Here is a 19,233-nt window from a genome sequence, read left to right on the forward strand (position 1 = left end):
CGTGCATTTGTGTGCTTAACCAATTTTGAGGCAAATCGGCTACAATGAAAAGACGACGTTTGAGTACAATTAAGGGAAAGACAGAAAGGATGCATACCTACAACAAAAACATTTAGAACGACCACGGGCAGGAAACTCTGGTGAGGCTCTCGGAGTGACTCCCTCATATGGGCCTGCGCAGACCACAGAACAAGATCGGTCAGAGCTTGCAGCCATAAGGTGCTTCATACCATGAAGTTACAGAAGCGGGTGCAATTGGAAGCAAAGTGCATTTCATTTCTCTGAAAAACGAAGAGTTTAATAGGTAGCTTGCATTCATAAGGTGATACAGTCATGAATGCACAGACTTTTCAATGCAGCGCTATATCACCAACTTGTTAACCATGCCGGGCAACACTAAAAACTGAGAGCATTATTTTAAACTATCTCAGCTTAAAGTTAACCACGACAGAAGCTTCAAGCCATCCTTGCAAATTCAGTGCACAAAGCAAGCCATGTGACCTTCTAGTTGGACGCCATGGTACGTCGAGCTTATAATCATGCGTCATGCTGTTTTTGCTGCAAAGGCTTGTAGTTTCAAAAGTGGTCCAGCTTAAAGAGACTAAAAGTATAGACGTTTATGAGTGGGGCCCTCATTTAGTCTGCAGCTACATTGCGAAATAGGACATTCCAACCGGGATGTTTGCTGCCTGTAACCACACGACCAGCTTGTGCCCAGCGATTGTTCGAGCTGAATACATGTCCTCGACAGTGCCATTATTTGACAAGCATTTCTATGACTGTTAAACATGACTGACTTACAGAGAGACTCCACCTCAACGACTAATGACTTGGGATACCTAACTGAATACTGATATATCAACTAAATGCAAAACAATTACCTGGCAAGCATTAAATTTTTCAAGAGGCTGGGTCGACTCCGCATTAAGTTGAAGGAGTCGATGCGTAATAGGACAATACAAACAAAAATATGCCTTAGAATTCCTTTTGCACCCCCAAAATGATGTGTTTTTGAAGGTAAGGTACACAATGTTCTTGATTTAGAAAGTGCCTCAGCTGTACAAATGCATATGCAATAAGGGCACTTGCCAAGCCTATTCTACTCAGCTCTGTGCAGGTTAAGCTAAGTTAGAGTATAGAAGTACATGCTCACTGACACCATCTGAAAGGCAGGGAGAAGTCTCCGTTGTTCGACCTCCAGCCCGTCTGCTACCTTCGATGACGTTTCAGCGCCTGATGAGCCTGGAGCGAGCACATCTGTCTAAAGCGGGGTGAAAAGCACAAGCATGTGCTGGAGGACGCCCAGCCATTCTCTTTTTGTCATCGGCTATACTACATATTTTTAGTAAGACATATTTTTAAGTGAGGAAAAGTACTGCAAATATGCAGTCCACCTTAAAGATAACAACAGTTGCCATTCACCATTTTCCAAATAAGTGCTCCCACGTACCGGAACATCTACACATGTGGTGCGTGAGTAGGTTCAGGACTGAGAGGCTAGAAAACGAAGCGCTCGCAAGGCTTGTCTGGCCCTTCCAACCATGCGGGTACATTCGTTGCAAGTTCCCGATTTGTAGACAAAATGATTTAGAATGAGCAAATCTTGTCTACGCCCGAGGTAGAACATTGAATTGCGATTCCCCCATATTGTGCGAACCATCCTTCAAACTGCGGTACCACCTGCAAATAAACTATGTTGTGCTGCGGCACGCGTCCATGCTGCCTGCTTCAGAGGAAAACCACTGCTCGTGTTGAAGACGACATCCCACAGTGGACAGGCAACAATTTTTAACGAACAAAAACAAAATTGATATCATTCAATAGACACAGATAGGCTCACAAAGTGTCGGCACCATGATTGTTGTTGTTGGTTTTACTCTTGCATACAAACAAAGGTGACTTCCTCTCTCCTCCGATGGACAGTAAAACCCCCTTATCTTGGTGGCCCCTATTTCTTCTCGAATCGGTCACAGAGGACATAATCGCAGTCACTGAATTCCGCAAAATTAAAGGCCGCGAAAATTAAAGGTTCGCCAACATTAAGGGGTTTACTGTTCTTCTGAGTGTCACATGATGTTAACATTTCAAGGAGGCTGAAGGTATTGGTTTAAGAAAAAATTGACCTATGAAAAAAATGCCCTTCTCCAGGTTAGGCACGCGAGGTTCTTTTGCACTACCTATAAGGTGGCAAGTTTATTTCGGCAGAGCTTTTGGTAAAACGGAGTCACAAAAGTAGCTATATTTGGCGTCAACTATTTTGTGCTGCATTATAAAGCCAGAGTAGATTCCACAGTGCGTGCTTCAGCAGAGCACTGTTTGTTGCGAGAGCATATGTGGTTTAGTGTTGCATCCCATTTGCATAATCTAGAGAAACTAGCACTGACAGAGTTGGAGCACTCCAAATATTAACAGCCGACTGTAGAAGCATTGAGAGATGCACACATGCGAACTGTGCATTTCTTAAAGGTGGGTTCGAGCAAAGGTAAAAACAATATCTATACTTACGGCGGCCATACTTGCCTTTCCCAAGCACGACCACTTTTCCCTCGGTAGCACCATCCAGTAAGAAGCACCAGCAACACGCCCATGAGACGCCGCCGCCTCCTGGATTGAATGACGACCCGCCTGAGGTCTTGGAAGGAGATCCGGAACACTGCTTTAGGCCAGATGTTGTATCTGGTGGGGCAGAGACTAAAAGCAAAAATTAACAAATTTATCTGAAGCACTACATTCCTATAGGACAGCAGTATTTTTTTTAGGCCAGTGATTCGCTTTAATTAAACACAAATGGTTGGTTTATATGATGAACCATCAGCCCCTATTTTTCTTAAGTGTAACGCAGTGTCTAACGTTACGTCCGACGGAACCCGAAATAAAAATTAAAGTTACGCCCAACGTAACTGTCAAGCATTCGAGTTACGTCCGACGTAACCCAAAATAAAAATTAAAGTTACCGTATTTACTCGAAAATAGGTCGAACTCTATTTGTTGGACCCACCGAGAATAAAAAAAAAAAAAATTCAAATATAGGTCGACTTTTTTTTTTATTTTTAAGAACAGGGGAAATTTTGGGCAAAAGAAAGAAACCTTTATTTACATCACTTCACAGCTTGGTAGACATCCTCGCAAATCCGCCACAATACTTCACTGACACCGTTGTAAAATGACGACAAGAAACGAAAGAAGGCGCGAAGCAACGAAAGACAAACTACAAAGACGCAAACAAAGCCGCCGTGTCGCCATGAGCAACACGCGAGCCGAGCCGCCTCAAGCAACTAACAAAAGTAACATCTTTTTTTTTTTTTTTTTTTTTTTTGTGCGCGTTTGCGAGGATGGAGGACAAAGTGCATGGCGCATCGCGTTCCTCTCCTTCCCCATTGCCCAGCAAGGGGAACGCTAGAGGTGCGATGGCGAAATCCAATGCCCCAAGAGGTGCGCGCGATAGCGGCATCGGCCATCGCCGTTGTTTTCGGTTGTTTAACAAAAGCCTTTGGAAACAAGAAGCGGCGCAGCTCTACGGCAACGCCGGCTCTGTGACTCGATAGCTTCATGCCTCCGGTACGGTCGCAAAATTTCGTCGCGAATGTAGGTCGAAATTCTTTAGTCACGATTTCCGAAAAAAAATAAAAAATAAATAAAAGAAAAGAAAAAAAAAGGTCGACATATATTTGAATAAACACGGTAGTCAGCTGCGCGACGAGACACACATTATGAAAGCGATTGGTGCGAGCGATCAAGGTGATGAGCGACGTTTTCTAGAAGCCCAGGAACCGAGCGGCGCAAGCAGCGAGAGTGAGAAATCTTCGTCGCTCGGCGCCGGCACTCGTAGCTTCTCGTCGTCGCTCGTCTCGTTGATCGCTATATTGCTTACATGCTGTTCAGAAAGGTGCTCTAAGTGGTTACCATTGCATTGGGACCAGCCTCGCATCCAACCGTAACCAGTCTTGACTTTTTTTTAAGCCGCCCAGGTAGAAGTTAACATCGTACATACATCGTTTTCAAGCATGGCTCCTCGTTCATTGCTCGATTTACTTTTTCGTAAATGACAAACCGCAATGAAGCACAATTATTCTAGTTCAAAATTGTCACGAACACTTGGCACGCATGCTTACACTGTAGCGCACCTAACGTAATTTAAAAGTAGAACGAAAACGGGACGAGATTCGCTTACCGCTTCACGGAAACAGAGTCCTTCGGATCCTAGGCCTAACGGCCGAAATCGGAAGTCGCCTGCGGTCCGGCGATCGGACGAGTTGAGCCGGCCGCGCTGTGCTGACCCCGGCTGACCACGCCTGGTTGAACCATGAGAGGCGTCGTCGAGTTGAGAGCCAGAGACGCAGTAGAAACGGACCGTAAAACATCTGTCCCGTAAAACGCAGAAGGAGCCAGCGCCAAAACCGCTACGTCTGGCTGCGTCGCCATCTCCGCGACGACCGGAAGTGTGTAAACCGGGACTGGCCGGGAAGTTAGAAAAGGCGCGGCAGCGGAAGCCACTGGGCGGAAGCTTTACGTTTCGGTTTCGCTTTCCTCCGACATCGGCCACGGTCGCGGGCTGGTATGTTTGCGGCTGGTTGCGACGACGCGAGGGGCCACGAAAAGTCGCCGAGTTGGCCGAGTACGAGTCACGGCCCACGATACGAGCAACGGGCCATTTGCCCCTGTCGACCGGCGATGCGGTATCCGCGGCTTAGTGTCACGATCGGTTTGTTGCCGTGCACGTTGACTCAAAGCTCGAAGTTATGCAGTTCCGTCAGTTCCGTTCCGGCACCAGCCGCACCACGTTTTCCGGTGCATCGCACGTGGAGGCCTTTCGACGCATTCAGTGAACGTAAAGATCGCGCCCGCTGTCTTCGGTGCTGTGGAAGAAGTTGGGAGACGGAAGAAGCATCAAAACCAAGGCGTTTAGGACTCCAGTCCGGGCCGCCGGTCCACTCTGAACGAGAGGCGACGTGTGTGTGCACGCTTTGAGGAAGCCTCCACGTTTCGCCGCGCCAGACCTCGCCGATCGCGACCAGACCCCGAGTCCGAGAGGCTCTTGCGCAGCCAGGAACGGCAGCGAGGTAGGAGCTGCTCGTTCTGCGCAACCATGCAGTGCTCTACAGTGATCGGAGCTCTCGGTGTCATGCGTGCTTGCACCGAAGCCGTTGTGACCCCTTCGGACGCGCAAGTCGTACTTCGCAAAGGTTTGGACGGGGCCGCCGTCACCGAGCAGCTCCGCTAAATTCCGCTTACTTATGATCGCAATAAAAGCTTGCGTTTTGTTCTCGGGAAAAAAATTGCGGGACCGCTCTCCGCGCCGCCGACGAGGTTGGCCGCCACCATGTTCTCAGCTGTTCACTCGCTCCCGCAGCGAGCGCCTTCCGATAATCCTCCCCGTTCCAAAATGCGATGCGATCTTCGTTTACATGGGCTGAATGAATGCGCACTCGCCATCTCGATCCACCTCTGTCTAGCGACTTTAATGCGATGCGCTTTGCGCATTATGCCGTTTACATGACCGCATATTGAATGCGGCAACTGGATTCAATGCGACTAAGTCGCATTCATGTAAACGCGGCTTATGTTCTTTTTCGACATGTATGATGTATGTAACGATACCGGTGGTAAACGATGGACGTTTTTGTTGGAAGATGGCGGTCGTCTTTCTGCATGTATGGTTTAGTTATACCGGTGGTCTTGTGGTAAAGGCGTTTCGTTGGAAAGATGGCGGTCGCCTACGTCATCGGACGCAAAATCATACCAGCCATACCGAGTCATATCGGCGAGCAAACCGGCTGCCAGTATAGACAGACCCGGAGCCATAGCGGTGCCGGTATCTCCAGTTATGGAGAACGCAAAACCAAACTAGCTGCATGTATAATAACAATAAATTATGTTGGTGTCATACCAGGACTGTACAAGCAGCAGGTTTGTTTCTTGTACGTTTTTCCAATAGGGTATGGCAGGAACTCCTTCTTTTTTGTTTCTTTTTTTTTTTTTTTGACATAAGTGTCATTTCAATTCAAACGTCCCAGACGTCCAGGCTTGACAATCTTTGGTTCTTAAAAAAAAAAGAAAAACATGGCCTTTTGCCGCAATGTTTGCGGTAATTTCCTGAAATATTTTTCACGAAAAAATTTTGTGATGACGTGAACGTGGTTTTTAATGTTTCAAAACAGCGTGAAACTAGGCATCACTCAACAATTGGTGAAAAATCTGTTTTTTAATGACACATCCAAAATATATCTTTCTCATATTTGCGCGGCTTTCCACTTACAATGTGGTTGGGCTTGTGCGGTTTTGTTTAATTTAAATATTAAAAAAAACATTTCCTTTAAATCTTTAATTTTGTTATTTTTTAAATATATATAATTGCTTCCGGGACTTTAATTGACTTTTTACCGGCTTCAGTGTAGGTATATGATGTATAAAAAATGTTTAAAATCGATAAATTAGAAATCTTGCAGTAAAAAAAAATTCTGAAGTTGCAAAAAAGTGCGTTTTGTCGCATAAACAGACGTTTATTATACCCTGAGGTGGTTCAAGCAAAAATACAAAATATGGTGGGTTTCGAAGAAAAATCGATTGTATTTTGATTCTCAAAATTCAATCAATGTAATTTTTGTTTAAAGCGAGAAAACAATTTTCGAATTTGACCTCTTGCACCATAACCCGGCGTCGCTTCTTAACGCCTCTTCGCCGCACAGCACGCCACCTGCAACGATAGATGACACGATTAGGTACAAAGAAAGAACGGAGCTTGCTGCTGCTTCCTCTTGTCTGTCTTTCCGGCTGCATGGGAAGAAACGGCGGGTATCGTGTAATAATCGCAGGTGCCGCCAGTGGCCATAGCAGGCCCGTTGTGCCCTTTGTACCAGAGGGCGGCCCCTCTAACTCCGAAACGGAACCCCAAAAACGACGGGCGGCATCAGGCGACGTGGACGTCTCCATGCCTCAGGCGACCTGGACTTCTCCATAAATATATCTTACATCTCCATGAGAAGTAAGATAAATACATAGAACAGTGGAATATTTTTGCCTAAAAACCACACGCTATTTGGATTGCTATGTAATAAGCATCATGAATATTCCCTTGAACCAATTTTAAAAAATAAGGAATACATAAAAATTTTAGGATTTTTGAGAGTTTTGCTACAAACACACTCGTTACTGCAGGTGACTGTAAATATTTTTATCGACAGCCCTGTAGGTACACTGCATAAAAAAACGTTTTAGGCCGAACAGCTAAATATCATGCAAACAAACAACCAAATTTGCGCCAAATTGCGTTTTGCCGTTTCAAGAGCGGTCAATTCTGCCTTCAGGTGGCCCAAAGAAAAATATGAAACTTGGTGACTTTTACAGAAGTGTTTATCGCCTTTTGTTCTTGAAAGTTTAGATAAAATAATTTTGTTCTAAAGAGGGAAAAAAACATTTTTATGTTGAGCTCTCGCGCCGCAACCTGGCGTCGTTCCTTGTGCCTCTTCTCGGCACAGCACGCCACCGTCGAGCCTGGCAAAGCGCGCGACGGTGTCACGGTTTGCGCACGCAGGTAGGCAGTAGGCAGCAGGACTTCGAGTTGTCGGGTACATCTTGGTGGGAAGAAGCTTTTTTCCACTCTTGATGCTTTATGGATTTTCCTATTTCGACTGTTTTGCGCGGCGGAGTCCTCCTGTGGTCTCCCACTGTCTTGACATCAGCAGATGCTTAGCGCTATCGTGTCAGAGCATTTACTAGTAAGCTTGCTGTTACGTTCATATCCCAATCACTCACTATTTTCAACGTCGGGACACTATTTAAACAGCAACACAAAAGCCCCGTGAACGGGCCATCTCAAACGACGAGGCGGTGTGGCGTTAACGAATGCGCGCCGTTAAAGGCTCACGCCTCGTTTCTGTTTAAATCGGCTTTGAAACGGCAAATTCTTGCGTCGCAGAATAGTTAGGCTTTTCACCGCAGTATGTGTGACGGCTAGATTTCGCGGCGATATTGTCGGGTTTTCCTTTTAGGAGAAGTCCACGGCAGCTGATGCCGCCGTCGATTAGACATCGCGTTTCGGAGTGTGAGGACCCACCCTCAGATACTAAGGGCACAACGGGCCTGCTATGGCTAAGCACTGGCGGCACGTCCGATTATCAATACGGTGCCCGCCGTTTCTTCCCTTGCAGCCGGAAAGGCGGACAAGGGAAGAACATAGTCGTGTCAGCTATCATCGCCGGTGGCGTGCTGTGCGGCGAAGAGGCGTTAAGAAGTGACGCCGGGTGGTGGTATGAGAGTTCAACTTCGAAAATTGTTTTCTCGACTAAAATTACTTTAATTAGACGTTCAGAATCAAAATACAATTGATTGTTTTTCCAAACTCACCATATTTTGTATTTTTAGTTGAACCATCTCAGAGCAAAATAAACGGCTGCTTATGCGTCAAAACGCACTTTTTTTGCAAATTCATGATTTTTTTGTACTGTAAGCATTTAATTCAGCGGTTGAAACATTTTTTAAACATTATATACCTGCAAGGCAGCCGATAAAAGATTCTACTAATTCTCCGGTTCAATTATGTAATTTTAATAAAATAACAAATGTTAAAAGTTTCAAAAATATGTGTTTTTAAAAAAGATATTTAAATTAAACAAAACTGCACACGACCAACCACGTTGCAAGTCGAAAGTCGTGCAAATTTAAGAAAAAAATATTGTTGGGTGTTTCATAAAAAAAGCTGATTTTTCATGAATTATGGAGTGCTACCTAGCTTTACGCTATTTTTAAAAGTTAAAACCGCGCTGACGCAATAAAAAAAATTTTCGGCAAAAATTTTTTTGGATTAGCTACGGACTTTCCGGCAAAAGGCCATTAATTTTTTTTTAGAAATCGAAGGTGGTCGAGCGCAACGTCTGGTACGTTTGACGTGGAATGACCCAGCAGCGATCGGACGTCGTATCGGACATCGAATTGGTTCGCCGTACATGTGATCCGCACTTTAGGCGGCTCCGAAATCGCCAAGGGGGAAGGGGGGGGGGGGGGGACGTTGCCGGCGATTTTTAGTTGCTAGGGCTGTGGCGCCATACACTTAATCCAAACTAGTCCGAAGTCAGCGCATCTGCCAGGGCACTAATGCTTCCGCGTTGAGATATTCCAGCGACTCGGGATGTTTCGAGCCACCCGACCATGCATTTGTGAAGCAGTTAGGGCTATAGTACACCTGTTAATAAAAAAACACCTTCTGTCTAACGATTTTTAAGATACTTATTGCGTTGTGTAATGGCTTCATTGCACTTAATCTAAGATGCCCACATACTTGATTATAAAAATGAACAAAACAAGGTGGTTGGCATGCTCTCAAATTACAAGGTAACTCTCGTCAAAAGTCGAATTAAAGGAAATGACTAATATCGTTTTACGATGACTAAATATGAGCAATGCCAAAATGTAACACTAATACGAATCCGGGATCCCCCGTTTTACCGATATTAAAAATGCTAGAACCAGCTTCTTAGCGGGCATTCGGGGGCTTGGCTCTTTGTCAAGCAACCTTGTGTCCTGTTGTCATCTTCGTTTTAAAAACAGATTTTTGTCCGTACCTTCACTTCTTTCATGTATTTTCTTGATGCGTTTTCAGCCGTTCCAGAGGACGTTTCTGCTTGTTACGCTATATTTAGCGGCCGTAGTTTGTAAGTTCTCTTTGGCGATGTGTTATTTCCATATATTATGGGAAATGTTATCCGCATAATATTTGAACCCCATAAACCCCATGGAAAAAATATTAATGAACCCCATGAATACGTGCTTAGGAGAACCATCAAAACGCCGTTTATGTTTTGTGTCTGAATTCATTCTATGAGAATTAAAATTTATATGTCGTTTCTTTGGATTTCATGTTTTTCGGAGAACCACGTATTGTTTTTCCGCACATAACCGTCGACATTCCTTTTTTGGCTAGTGCTTTCATTTTTTTTAACCCTTGACAGTTTTCTGAATGCTGACTTTTTATAGTATCAATAGACGACCCAAAGCCAACTATTGATAGTACTGTCGATAGTCCCAAATCCATAATACTATCGATGGTAATGTCGATTATCAACTCCCGATAGTACTATCGATAGCCAACTATTCATATTCAACTATTGATAGTAATATCGATAGTCCACTATTGATAGTTCAGGGAAAACGGTCGATAGTATTGATAGCCAATTTTTCCTTCGTTTTCCATCACTAGTTCCTTACCTAAAAACAGCCGTAACACCAAAAACGAGAAAATATACCAGAGTTACCCTTTCAGATAAAAAATAAAAAAAAAACATTTTCTCAAAATTTTGGAAATGACCCGCGAGGGCCTGCGTTTTTTGAACAAGTAAAAAATGACGCCAAATTTTTTTGAATAAATATTTCAAAAAATGTTTTCACAATTTTACTCCGAGAAAAAATATATAGAAGTGAAGACAAAAATATAGGTCGTTCTTAAGAAGAATTATTTTCATTTTTAGCGTTCCTGTCTCAATAAACGACATTGAATCTGATAGAAAGGAACCTTGTAACCATTTTGAGCATACATTTCCAGGCTGTAGTTGAAAGCGAACAACGCTTCGACCTCGACACGTGCATAGGTTAGATACAGCTTACAACCTTGGCACGTGGAAATGGTAGATACTAGCTGAAGCCTTCTAATAATTTCAGGGATTAAAAAGGGTGCATTACCTCCAATATTTCAGCTTCAAAAAACACACAATATTTCGAGTGTACTTGAAATCCAACCTTGCTTGGACCTTGATTGCGTGTAGCTTGGATACTGGCAAAAACCTTGCTATGATTTCGTAGATCCTGGCACGTGGCATTTGAGATTGAAAAAAGTATAATGAACAAAAGAAAACTGTGCATAAACATGCCGAAGGTCTCCAACCGGAGACCTTCGGCATGGATATAAATTCATGGTGCCCCGATTTTAAAATTTAGAAGAATTCCAACGTTCTTGGAGGTGTTTCTTCAACTCGAAACATGGCACTGATATTTCTCGCCGTAACTGCACTCGTAAGCCTGAATTTCTGCAGTGGAAGCGAGTCCTGGCCAGAGCTCAATCCGCAGCTTGAACAGTACCAGGACTTGTCAAAGGTCAGTATACGTAGCTTTGAGTTAAGGAGTGAAGGTTTTTTTTTTTTTCTTTTTTTTTAATCACAATTTGTAGTCAATTGTGACATAAAAAGGCATTGATGTCTTTTATTTCAAAAAAATTGCGCATCCCCACCGTTTTGTTGTTGCAGTTGTTTTGTGATACACTGATTAAAATCAGGCAAATAATTGCAATGAACTATAAACGACATGCCGATAATTATCAAGAAATAAAACGCAGATGTAATGATTATCATAGAGTTTAGGAAAAAAATCATAGGACATAGGAAACATTCAGCCGCCGAACATGTGCAATGACTGCACAAGTCTGCCTGATCCCATGCACGCGTAGTGATTTCTTTTTTTTTTTAACCCTATCACTAGGATTTTAGAACGCTCTAATAACCGAAAGTGTGCCGCAAAATAATTTTCCTTAAATGGGGAGATCACGCACGTAGGAAAAATTATCTACAAATTGAAGAGTAGCTATTAGGACGAAAACGTGGAGAGCCAAACATTATTACTTAGAAAAGAATTTTCCATACTGGCAGAATATAATTGAAAACAAAGGACGGGAAAAATAGTAGCTGCATCTTTCTCATTCTGTTACAATTTGAGTGAAAAAATAATCAAGACAGATGGCGAATAGTAGAAAAATAACTAAACCAACTGAACAGCAGAGCACGTCTTATACTTGCACGATTGGATGTTTAACATGCGTTCTCGGCGGCAAACAGTGATGAGTTCATTACTGGATTATAAAATAAAGAACTTACTTTGCCGTCTCCCTGAACAGCTTTAAAGGAAATAAAATAACTGCAGAGAACACAGGGAAAATAAGCCTGGGAAAGTGTTACACACAGACGTCAATATAAACTTTGTTGCAGAATCGAACAGAACAGGCGAAATGAGCTGCCTTGCACTGATTAAACAGTCCAGCCGTGAAAATAGGGGACTGTGGAGAATACTACTCAGATACGCAGTAATTCTGCTTTCTTCTGGAAGGATGCTCGCCCTTGTCGAATCTAATTTCCATTCTCTCGATCCAATTTATTGCAACCAGTGCTTTCCACTTCCGGAGACTTGGCACGTGGTCTACAGAAACTACGAGTCAGACCCGGTTTTCGGCGGCACTGCGAAATGCGTCAAATTCACCGAAACCGGACCACCAGCAAATGGCGCCTACCCAGTTCTGATAGAGTACGAAGGCCAATCCATGTAAGTAGAAGTAACCTATTAAACAATATGCCTTTACTATAAAGAAACATCCAGAATTATTCGTCTTCCTTTGTGATTCGCAGAATACAAATATGTATTGAGGTTTTGGAAAATTTTCCCAAGTCTAGACATGAAATTAATTGTTTTTATTAGGTACTCATTTATCAATATTGTAAACTCATTTGAGTTTAAGCAAGAGTGAAAGAGCAAAAAAGCGCAAGAATGCCAATCCAACTAACTTTTCATTGGCATCATAATAGTCGAAACTTTCGATGAGCTTATTCCAGTCACAGTTGGAAATCAATTTATCAAGTCGACTAGAATCGATTATTTTTGCATGACTTTGAGGTTTAGGTGAATCTGAAATGACATCGAAGGTAATTCTACACCCCACAAAGTAGTGGTTTGCCAATTTTCGCGCAATTACCGCCGATATTACTGGAACCCCCGAATTTCGAATGTTTGTATGATCAATGCAAGATGTAACAAGGTTGTGGGATACGTATTTCGCTCTAGTGGGAGCGTGAATGACACCTAAAATACCGTAGTCAGCCACGATATTTAAAAAAAATCGCACACAATAGATTTAGAGGCCTCAGAAGGTTAGTATTTAGGTCACCCACAAGGCAAATCAGTAGACAAACAATTTCCTAAACTCGTATTCAGGTTATTTAAAAATGTAAATACACTTTCCGCGAATCTTAACAAAATAATAATAACAATAATTTATTGCACAAACTTCAATACAACATATAAAAATGCGGGTTTGTCGAAAACCAAAAGCTGCTTATTTAATACTAATAATACTTACTAATATTGCAATATATTAATAACTATAATAATATTATTAGTAATAATATATTAATATTAACTTTATTGTCATACATATTCACAAAGAAAAAGACTGAGGTAAAAATTAGGCACAGGACAAACACAAAACCTTAAACAGAGCTGAAACAGTATTTGACGAGGAGCTCAAGTCTGAACAGGAGGAGAGGAAATGACACAAAACACTAAAAAGGTAGTACAACAAAAGCAGTATACTCCACTAAATACAGTTTTTGCGTCACGGTTGCAGCACCTTGACCACAGCAGAAAGAAAAATCAAATCCTTCTTTCTGCCCCCCTCCCCTTCCCACACGTACACGAGCACACGTGCGCGGTTAAACCTGTATAAATTTTAATTTACGCTCTGATGCAAAGAAAGGCCCGTCCACTTAATTACCATGATTAAAAATAGTGACACTTTTTGACCAAGCGTTTGTGTTCGTTCTTCTCAAACAAAAGAACAAGGAAAATATGAAACAAAGGAACACAATTGTAGCATTCGGCTAAACGCTTAGGCAATTCAAAGTACTTGTCCTTCTTGTATACAGACCGTTTATGTTCAGATATCTCATCATTCAAGCAACGTTAAGTTTGTCCTGTGTAACACACACCACAATAAATATGAGTCTTCAATATCATATCCGACACACAATCCACGTCCTTCTCTTTGCTTTAGAGCAGCCAACATCACATTTTACAATAGGGATCAGCTGACTGAGCCTAAAATCAGGGTTGAAACAGTTCAGAAACCAAACTTGCTGCCCACGTACCTAAGGTTCAGCAAGAGCATCTGAAAAATATAACAATATCATGTGACTTTATTATCTCTCTTATTGGCATAAAATAAAATGTTTGTACAATATTTCCAAGCCCCGTATCACTCTAAATTTAATTCGTACGAAATGCTGAAGCCTTTTACTTTCTCTCTGTAATTTCTAATTTAAAACTCAACCAATTAACCGGTTAAAAAGTTTATCGCGATTAAGGCGTCATTCGAATAAAACTAAATTTAATTGATTGATCTCTCAACTCTAGTAACAATGACTTACGTTATGTGGCATTCAACGAAGCGCAAGTGAATATATTGCAAATTTACGCAATGTTTCCGAGTTGTCATATGTGGCATTATTCTTAAATTTCTTATACATATTTTTGGCCCTTTTTCTTCAGGAGTACAACCGCGACCCTTGAATCGTCCTCTGGGTATACTGGCAAAAACATACTGAAGTTCACTCCTCTTACACGGGGTAAGCACGCTAGGAATGCATTACGCGGTCGAAGAGAGTTTTATTAGTGTTGCTTAAAATATTTAGCCTGAAATAAAAACTTACCAAAGCTGGTTAATTTTTGGGAAAATACCAGAGTCGATAATGACTAAAAAACTTTATATCGCTTTAACTTATTATAATACTTAAGGTATGTAAAACCGCAGGTTTATTCACTATAATGAACCATTTCCCAACATAATGCTGTGCCTCCGTTTCTTAAGTTGTAACATTTATATTTCAAGTAAAAAAACTGACAACCTGCAAGAAACGCGCTGATTGCACTTAATTAATGTTCCCTTTCGTAATTACAGAAATCGGCGCATTGGAGACGTACGCCGCATACGCGGAGTGCAACGAGTGCGCCGTTCTTAGAACTACATACATCAGCGGTATGTTATACTTCCTCAAAAATTCGCTTAAGTGTTTCTGAAAAATGATCACAATCGTAGTCCGAAAACAAATGCTCGCAAGTTGCATTCATGCCTGACAGAATTTGGGACATGTTGCAACGCTTCATCCGGATTCTTCTAATCTGCCCCCAATAGACCAATCTCACAAAGCGTTCGGAGCATGCGTGACGCAGCCATAACTTTACTTCTCAGGAGGCAGACGCCGTGCACGCGAGGGCTCCTGCCTTCTCGTGCTTTAAAAGCGCAGTGCTCCAGCTAGGCTATCGCACGTGCAAAATGACTAAAGTTCCCTCGATGCATTGCTTGCAGCGGTGGCGTAGTCAAACTGGCTGGTGAAATCGGTCTATTCCGCTTGGGTTTAAGTATTTTTTTCAAACATGACTCATACTGTTCGTAATGTGTAACAACAGATAAATGTGATACTACAAACAGCGAGTGATTTTCATTAACAGAACAATATGTTACGCTTGCTCCCTCAACTTCCTTTGCGCCTCAGTTACCACAAACGATTTGCCTGTTCCACTTTTCCTAGCCTCAACCTCCCGAAAATTCCTTCATCCTTTCACTGCCCTTCCACCAGCAACGTGGCCATGTCCCCCCTCGAAGAAAAGAGTACACGCGTAGATCAACATTCTCTTTACTTGGTATTTCGTTTCCTTCCTTCGGAAGCCTCGCGGTTAAAAAGAGGACAAAGCGACGAGGTTATTCCTTTCCGTTAAAAAGTGAGTGTGCTTCATATTCTAGAAATAAAACAAATTTAGATCACTATATAATGTATTTTAGACTGCCAGGAGTGTGACAGCTGCCAGAATGTTTATATGGTACTGAAGCAGTGATGCACTGACAGAAAAAAAAAAACTCTAAAATGTCTGAACCCTGCAGATTCCACGTGTGCTCTCCTGGTGCCTGAGTCTCAGCTGAAGCAGAACACCACCTGTTGTGATTTTATTTTCGATCTTCTTTGCGGCACGACGCCAAAGTACTACATCTATGACGAGAGCTGTTAGGGAAGTCGAAAATCGACACCCTTCTTCAATGGTGCTTGGGGGAACGGATATCCATACAATAAAACTGCGGTGACGGTGATCTCCTTTGGCTCCTTACTGCGGTAGCTGTTGCGGACTCGTCCCCCCGGTTTCGCGGCGGCGTGGCCTATTCACGAATTCAGTTTCTCCGCTAAATATAGCGGAATCATGGGCGTCACGTGACCTATGCACCAATTCAGTTTCACCACTAAATTCGGCGGGAAAATTGTTGTCACGTGGCCTGACGTCACCGACCCTACACTCGAATTCAGGTTCCCAGATAATCTTAGCGGAATATTTACATTACGTGACCAATACACCAACTCAGTTTCACAAATAGATCTAGCGAAACAAATAAACGTCACGTGACCTACGCATCAATTTAGTTTAGCCGTTAAATTTGGCGGGAAACGTAATGTCACGCGACCTGACGTAATGGCACCTACAGACAAAAACAGCTCCCCAGCTAAATTTAGCGGAACATTTGACGTCGCCTGACCTACGCAGCAATTCAGTTTCCCCGCTAAATTTGACGAAAACTTTTGCGACGGCGTGAACGTAAATGAAAATAAATAAAAGAGCTGCCACTGTTTAGACGCGTCACGCCATATGATCGTCCCAGAATTTTTAATTCGTCGTAATCCAGTTGAAAGTAAAGTTCTTAACACGTATTTCGCAGTTATCAAGCTTCCTGCCACATATATGAACTTTTTTTTTTATTCTAACGTTACATTGGAAGCGTGTGCCCTATTCAAAAATTAATTCGGAGCATCGTTTATTCCCGACAACTTGAGTGTGGTACCAACCAAGATATCAATAAAAAATAGTCCATCAAAATGTCGACTCGTATACAACGTTTAATCTGTTTATATGTTTCTTCAGTCCACGTGAATGTATTGGTAATATCCTTATAATAATTAATATAAAAAAGCATAGATTTTTGTTTAAACAATTAATGAAGACAAGCTTAAGCTCAAGGCTCAATATTGGAACAAATTTCTGGTATCACTCCCTGCTAAAATTTTTATTTTGTCCGGATGCGATTTTGAAAATTTGGCATGTGTACTAAGTTAGCAATGAGAGTTTTCTGCTATGAAGGTATGAAATATAAATGGTTAACAATTGCAATGGTTCACATTTTCACCAATCAAACACTTGTGTCGTAACAAAAAAAAAAGAAAAAAAGATGGAAATGCAGGAAATTACTGCTTTTTTTATATATAAGTCGAAGCAAAAAAAAAGTAAGATGTTGGAAAATAATGTTTTTTTTTTCTTTCGGAATAAGACCTTGGTGGGCCTCAACTCTGCCATATGTATTTAATCATTCTGAAGTGAAGAAGCAAGAGAAAATAAAAACAGGAATAAACCACATTTGTAATTTGGGTTGTCGGACCATTCGTCGAAAAACAATTAGTAGCAGGTGAATTGGTAGCTGGGCAATTCGTCACATATAGGGAAATTCGTGATAGAATCATCCCGATGACAATTTTTTTCACAGCAGCGGGCTTAATGTGTTATGCTTATTTCATATTTTGTTATTAATCCAGCATATTGCTTCGAAATGAATAATCATAAACCAGGCGCCTTCTTTACTGGCATATTTTCGTGACTTATGTAAAAGGAATTGCTGAAAGGCTACAAACTATATTTCACAACGTAAAGACAAACACCCGCAAAATACATGAGCTTCGAATCAATACGTAATTAGATAAGACGAATTATTTTGTGAACACCATTAAGGACAACAACGTATAAAGTTTGGCGACTTGGTTTGACATCATGAAAGGGGGACATCATGAAGCGGACTACAGCCGTGTCATATATGCGAGCAGACGCTTAACCAGGTCGTGTCACCACAGGTGCGAGAGCAGTCTCCAAGCGCAGGTGGTTAGGCTGATCTCAGCAGGCTTCCTTCTGGGGGTCATTGTGGGCATTGCTGAGACCGTGCTAAAAAAGGTCCGGGATCTAACTGGCTCTGAAGTACGACAAAAGCCAGCGTTGAGACCTGTTGTCGTGCCATATCTCCATGCCCTGTGCCACAATGTTAAGCGAGCCACCAATAAGTTTGATGTACCTGTTGTTTTCTCTGCGCCCCGTAAGCTGCCCCGACTGCGCACCTTTGTGAATAGGGGCGGTCCCCCTAGAGTGGCCTGTGACATCAACCACCGCACCCTTCATGTTACGTGTGCCACAGTGGTTGTCTACCAGATGCCTCTCTCGTGTGGCAGAGTCTACATAGGAGAGACGGGCAGGTATATAAATGTGAGTACGAGGGAACATTCCCTTTTCCTTCGTTCCTCCCCCTCTGGCCAGCTCGCAACTCATAAAATGGAAGAGTTGCTGCTGTGAGCAACGTTTCCATGATATCACAATTGTAGGAATTAAAAACAGCGCGAAAAGACGAGGACCAGACAAAGAAGTGACACGGACGTAGCGCTGACTTTACTGAACGCAAACTCGCAATATATATTTGCGACGTCACGAACAGAAGAGAAGAAAGAATTCAGCCCATGTGATGCATCACCAATAAAAATTAAAAAATGATAAAAATATATATATTTAAAAAAATTAAATGTGTTTTTAATTTTAAATAACTTCTTTAATTTTCTTAAATTTAATTTTTTTTTAATAAAAAAAATTATATTATTGTTTCATTTTTTAATATAAAAAATAAAACAATGATAAAAAAATATATATCACAATTTTAGCCCGCCACAGAAACAAAACTGTGAGGAAGATTGACGAAGCATTTTTTATATCTTTGAAAGGAGAGGGAAGCGTGTGTCAGTGCGCCGTCCTTAGATCTGAGGGGTGACGAAATGAACGATGTCATGACTTATGGCAAGTTCGTTTGATCGCAGATAAGCGTGTGCGTGGAAGCATTGTGACTGATTGTTTGTGTTCTTTTTTCCTGTTTATTTCATGTTTTGGGCACAAATAAACTCAGTTGCTACTCAGCGCCGTGCCTGTCGTTACCTCTTCTCGTCCCTTATTTATTGTCGCGCTGTTCCCCTTCATGACCATCAAGGAATGAAATGCTCTGCCTAATGAGATGGTTATTGCTGCAAGCGGAAATGCTTTTGTTTTGTTTTTTACGTTCGCTCGTATCCTGCGATTATCCCTGATACGGGCATCTCAGGCTTTAAGTATATAAAGAATAAAAATAACAGACGAGACCAAAGTGAACCCCGATTATAAGCTGTCACATCCAATCCAGAAAGCTTTTTTTTATAAAAAAAAGGGAAAAAAATTGATTGCAGAAAAGAACCGAAAGGATGCGGGCGAAAAAAGAACGATAAAGAAAACAACGGACAGAACAACGAAGTTTCAGGAAGTGCTTCGTAGTTCATTTTACAAAAATCGATTTTTGTTAAATTAACTCTAAAGCTGTAATTTAAAACTTCG

At 42.0% G+C, this 19,233-nt stretch overlaps 1 protein-coding gene across 1 annotated transcript; it reads left to right on the forward strand.

Annotated features, from left to right (window-relative positions):
* Positions 1–10,968: 10,968 nt before the first annotated feature.
* On the forward strand, positions 10,969–15,810 carry LOC115332040. Its single transcript, XM_029994316.2, has 5 exons — positions 10,969–11,082; positions 12,143–12,297; positions 14,296–14,389; positions 14,722–14,782; positions 15,686–15,810. The coding sequence occupies exons 1-5, from the start codon at positions 10,969–10,971 to the stop codon at positions 15,808–15,810; spliced, it is 549 nt and encodes a 182-aa protein (XP_029850176.2).
* Positions 15,811–19,233: the final 3,423 nt, after the last annotated feature.

Source organism: Ixodes scapularis, unplaced genomic scaffold, assembly GCF_016920785.2.
Source record: "Ixodes scapularis isolate PalLabHiFi unplaced genomic scaffold, ASM1692078v2 PGA_scaffold2__306_contigs__length_199485367, whole genome shotgun sequence".
NCBI lineage: Eukaryota > Metazoa > Arthropoda > Arachnida > Ixodida > Ixodidae > Ixodes > Ixodes scapularis.

Bases quoted from the DNA above. Each gene is read 5' to 3' on its own strand.
- LOC115332040 (XM_029994316.2), top strand. From the start codon at position 10,969: ATGGCACTGATATTTCTCGCCGTAACTGCACTCGTAAGCCTGAATTTC. The intron at 14,390-14,721 runs GCATTACGCGGT...GGCGCATTGGAG, and splicing joins GGGGTAAGCACGCTAGGAAT to ACGTACGCCGCATACGCGGA. The intron at 14,783-15,685 runs GTATGTTATACT...TGAACCCTGCAG, and splicing joins TAGAACTACATACATCAGCG to ATTCCACGTGTGCTCTCCTG.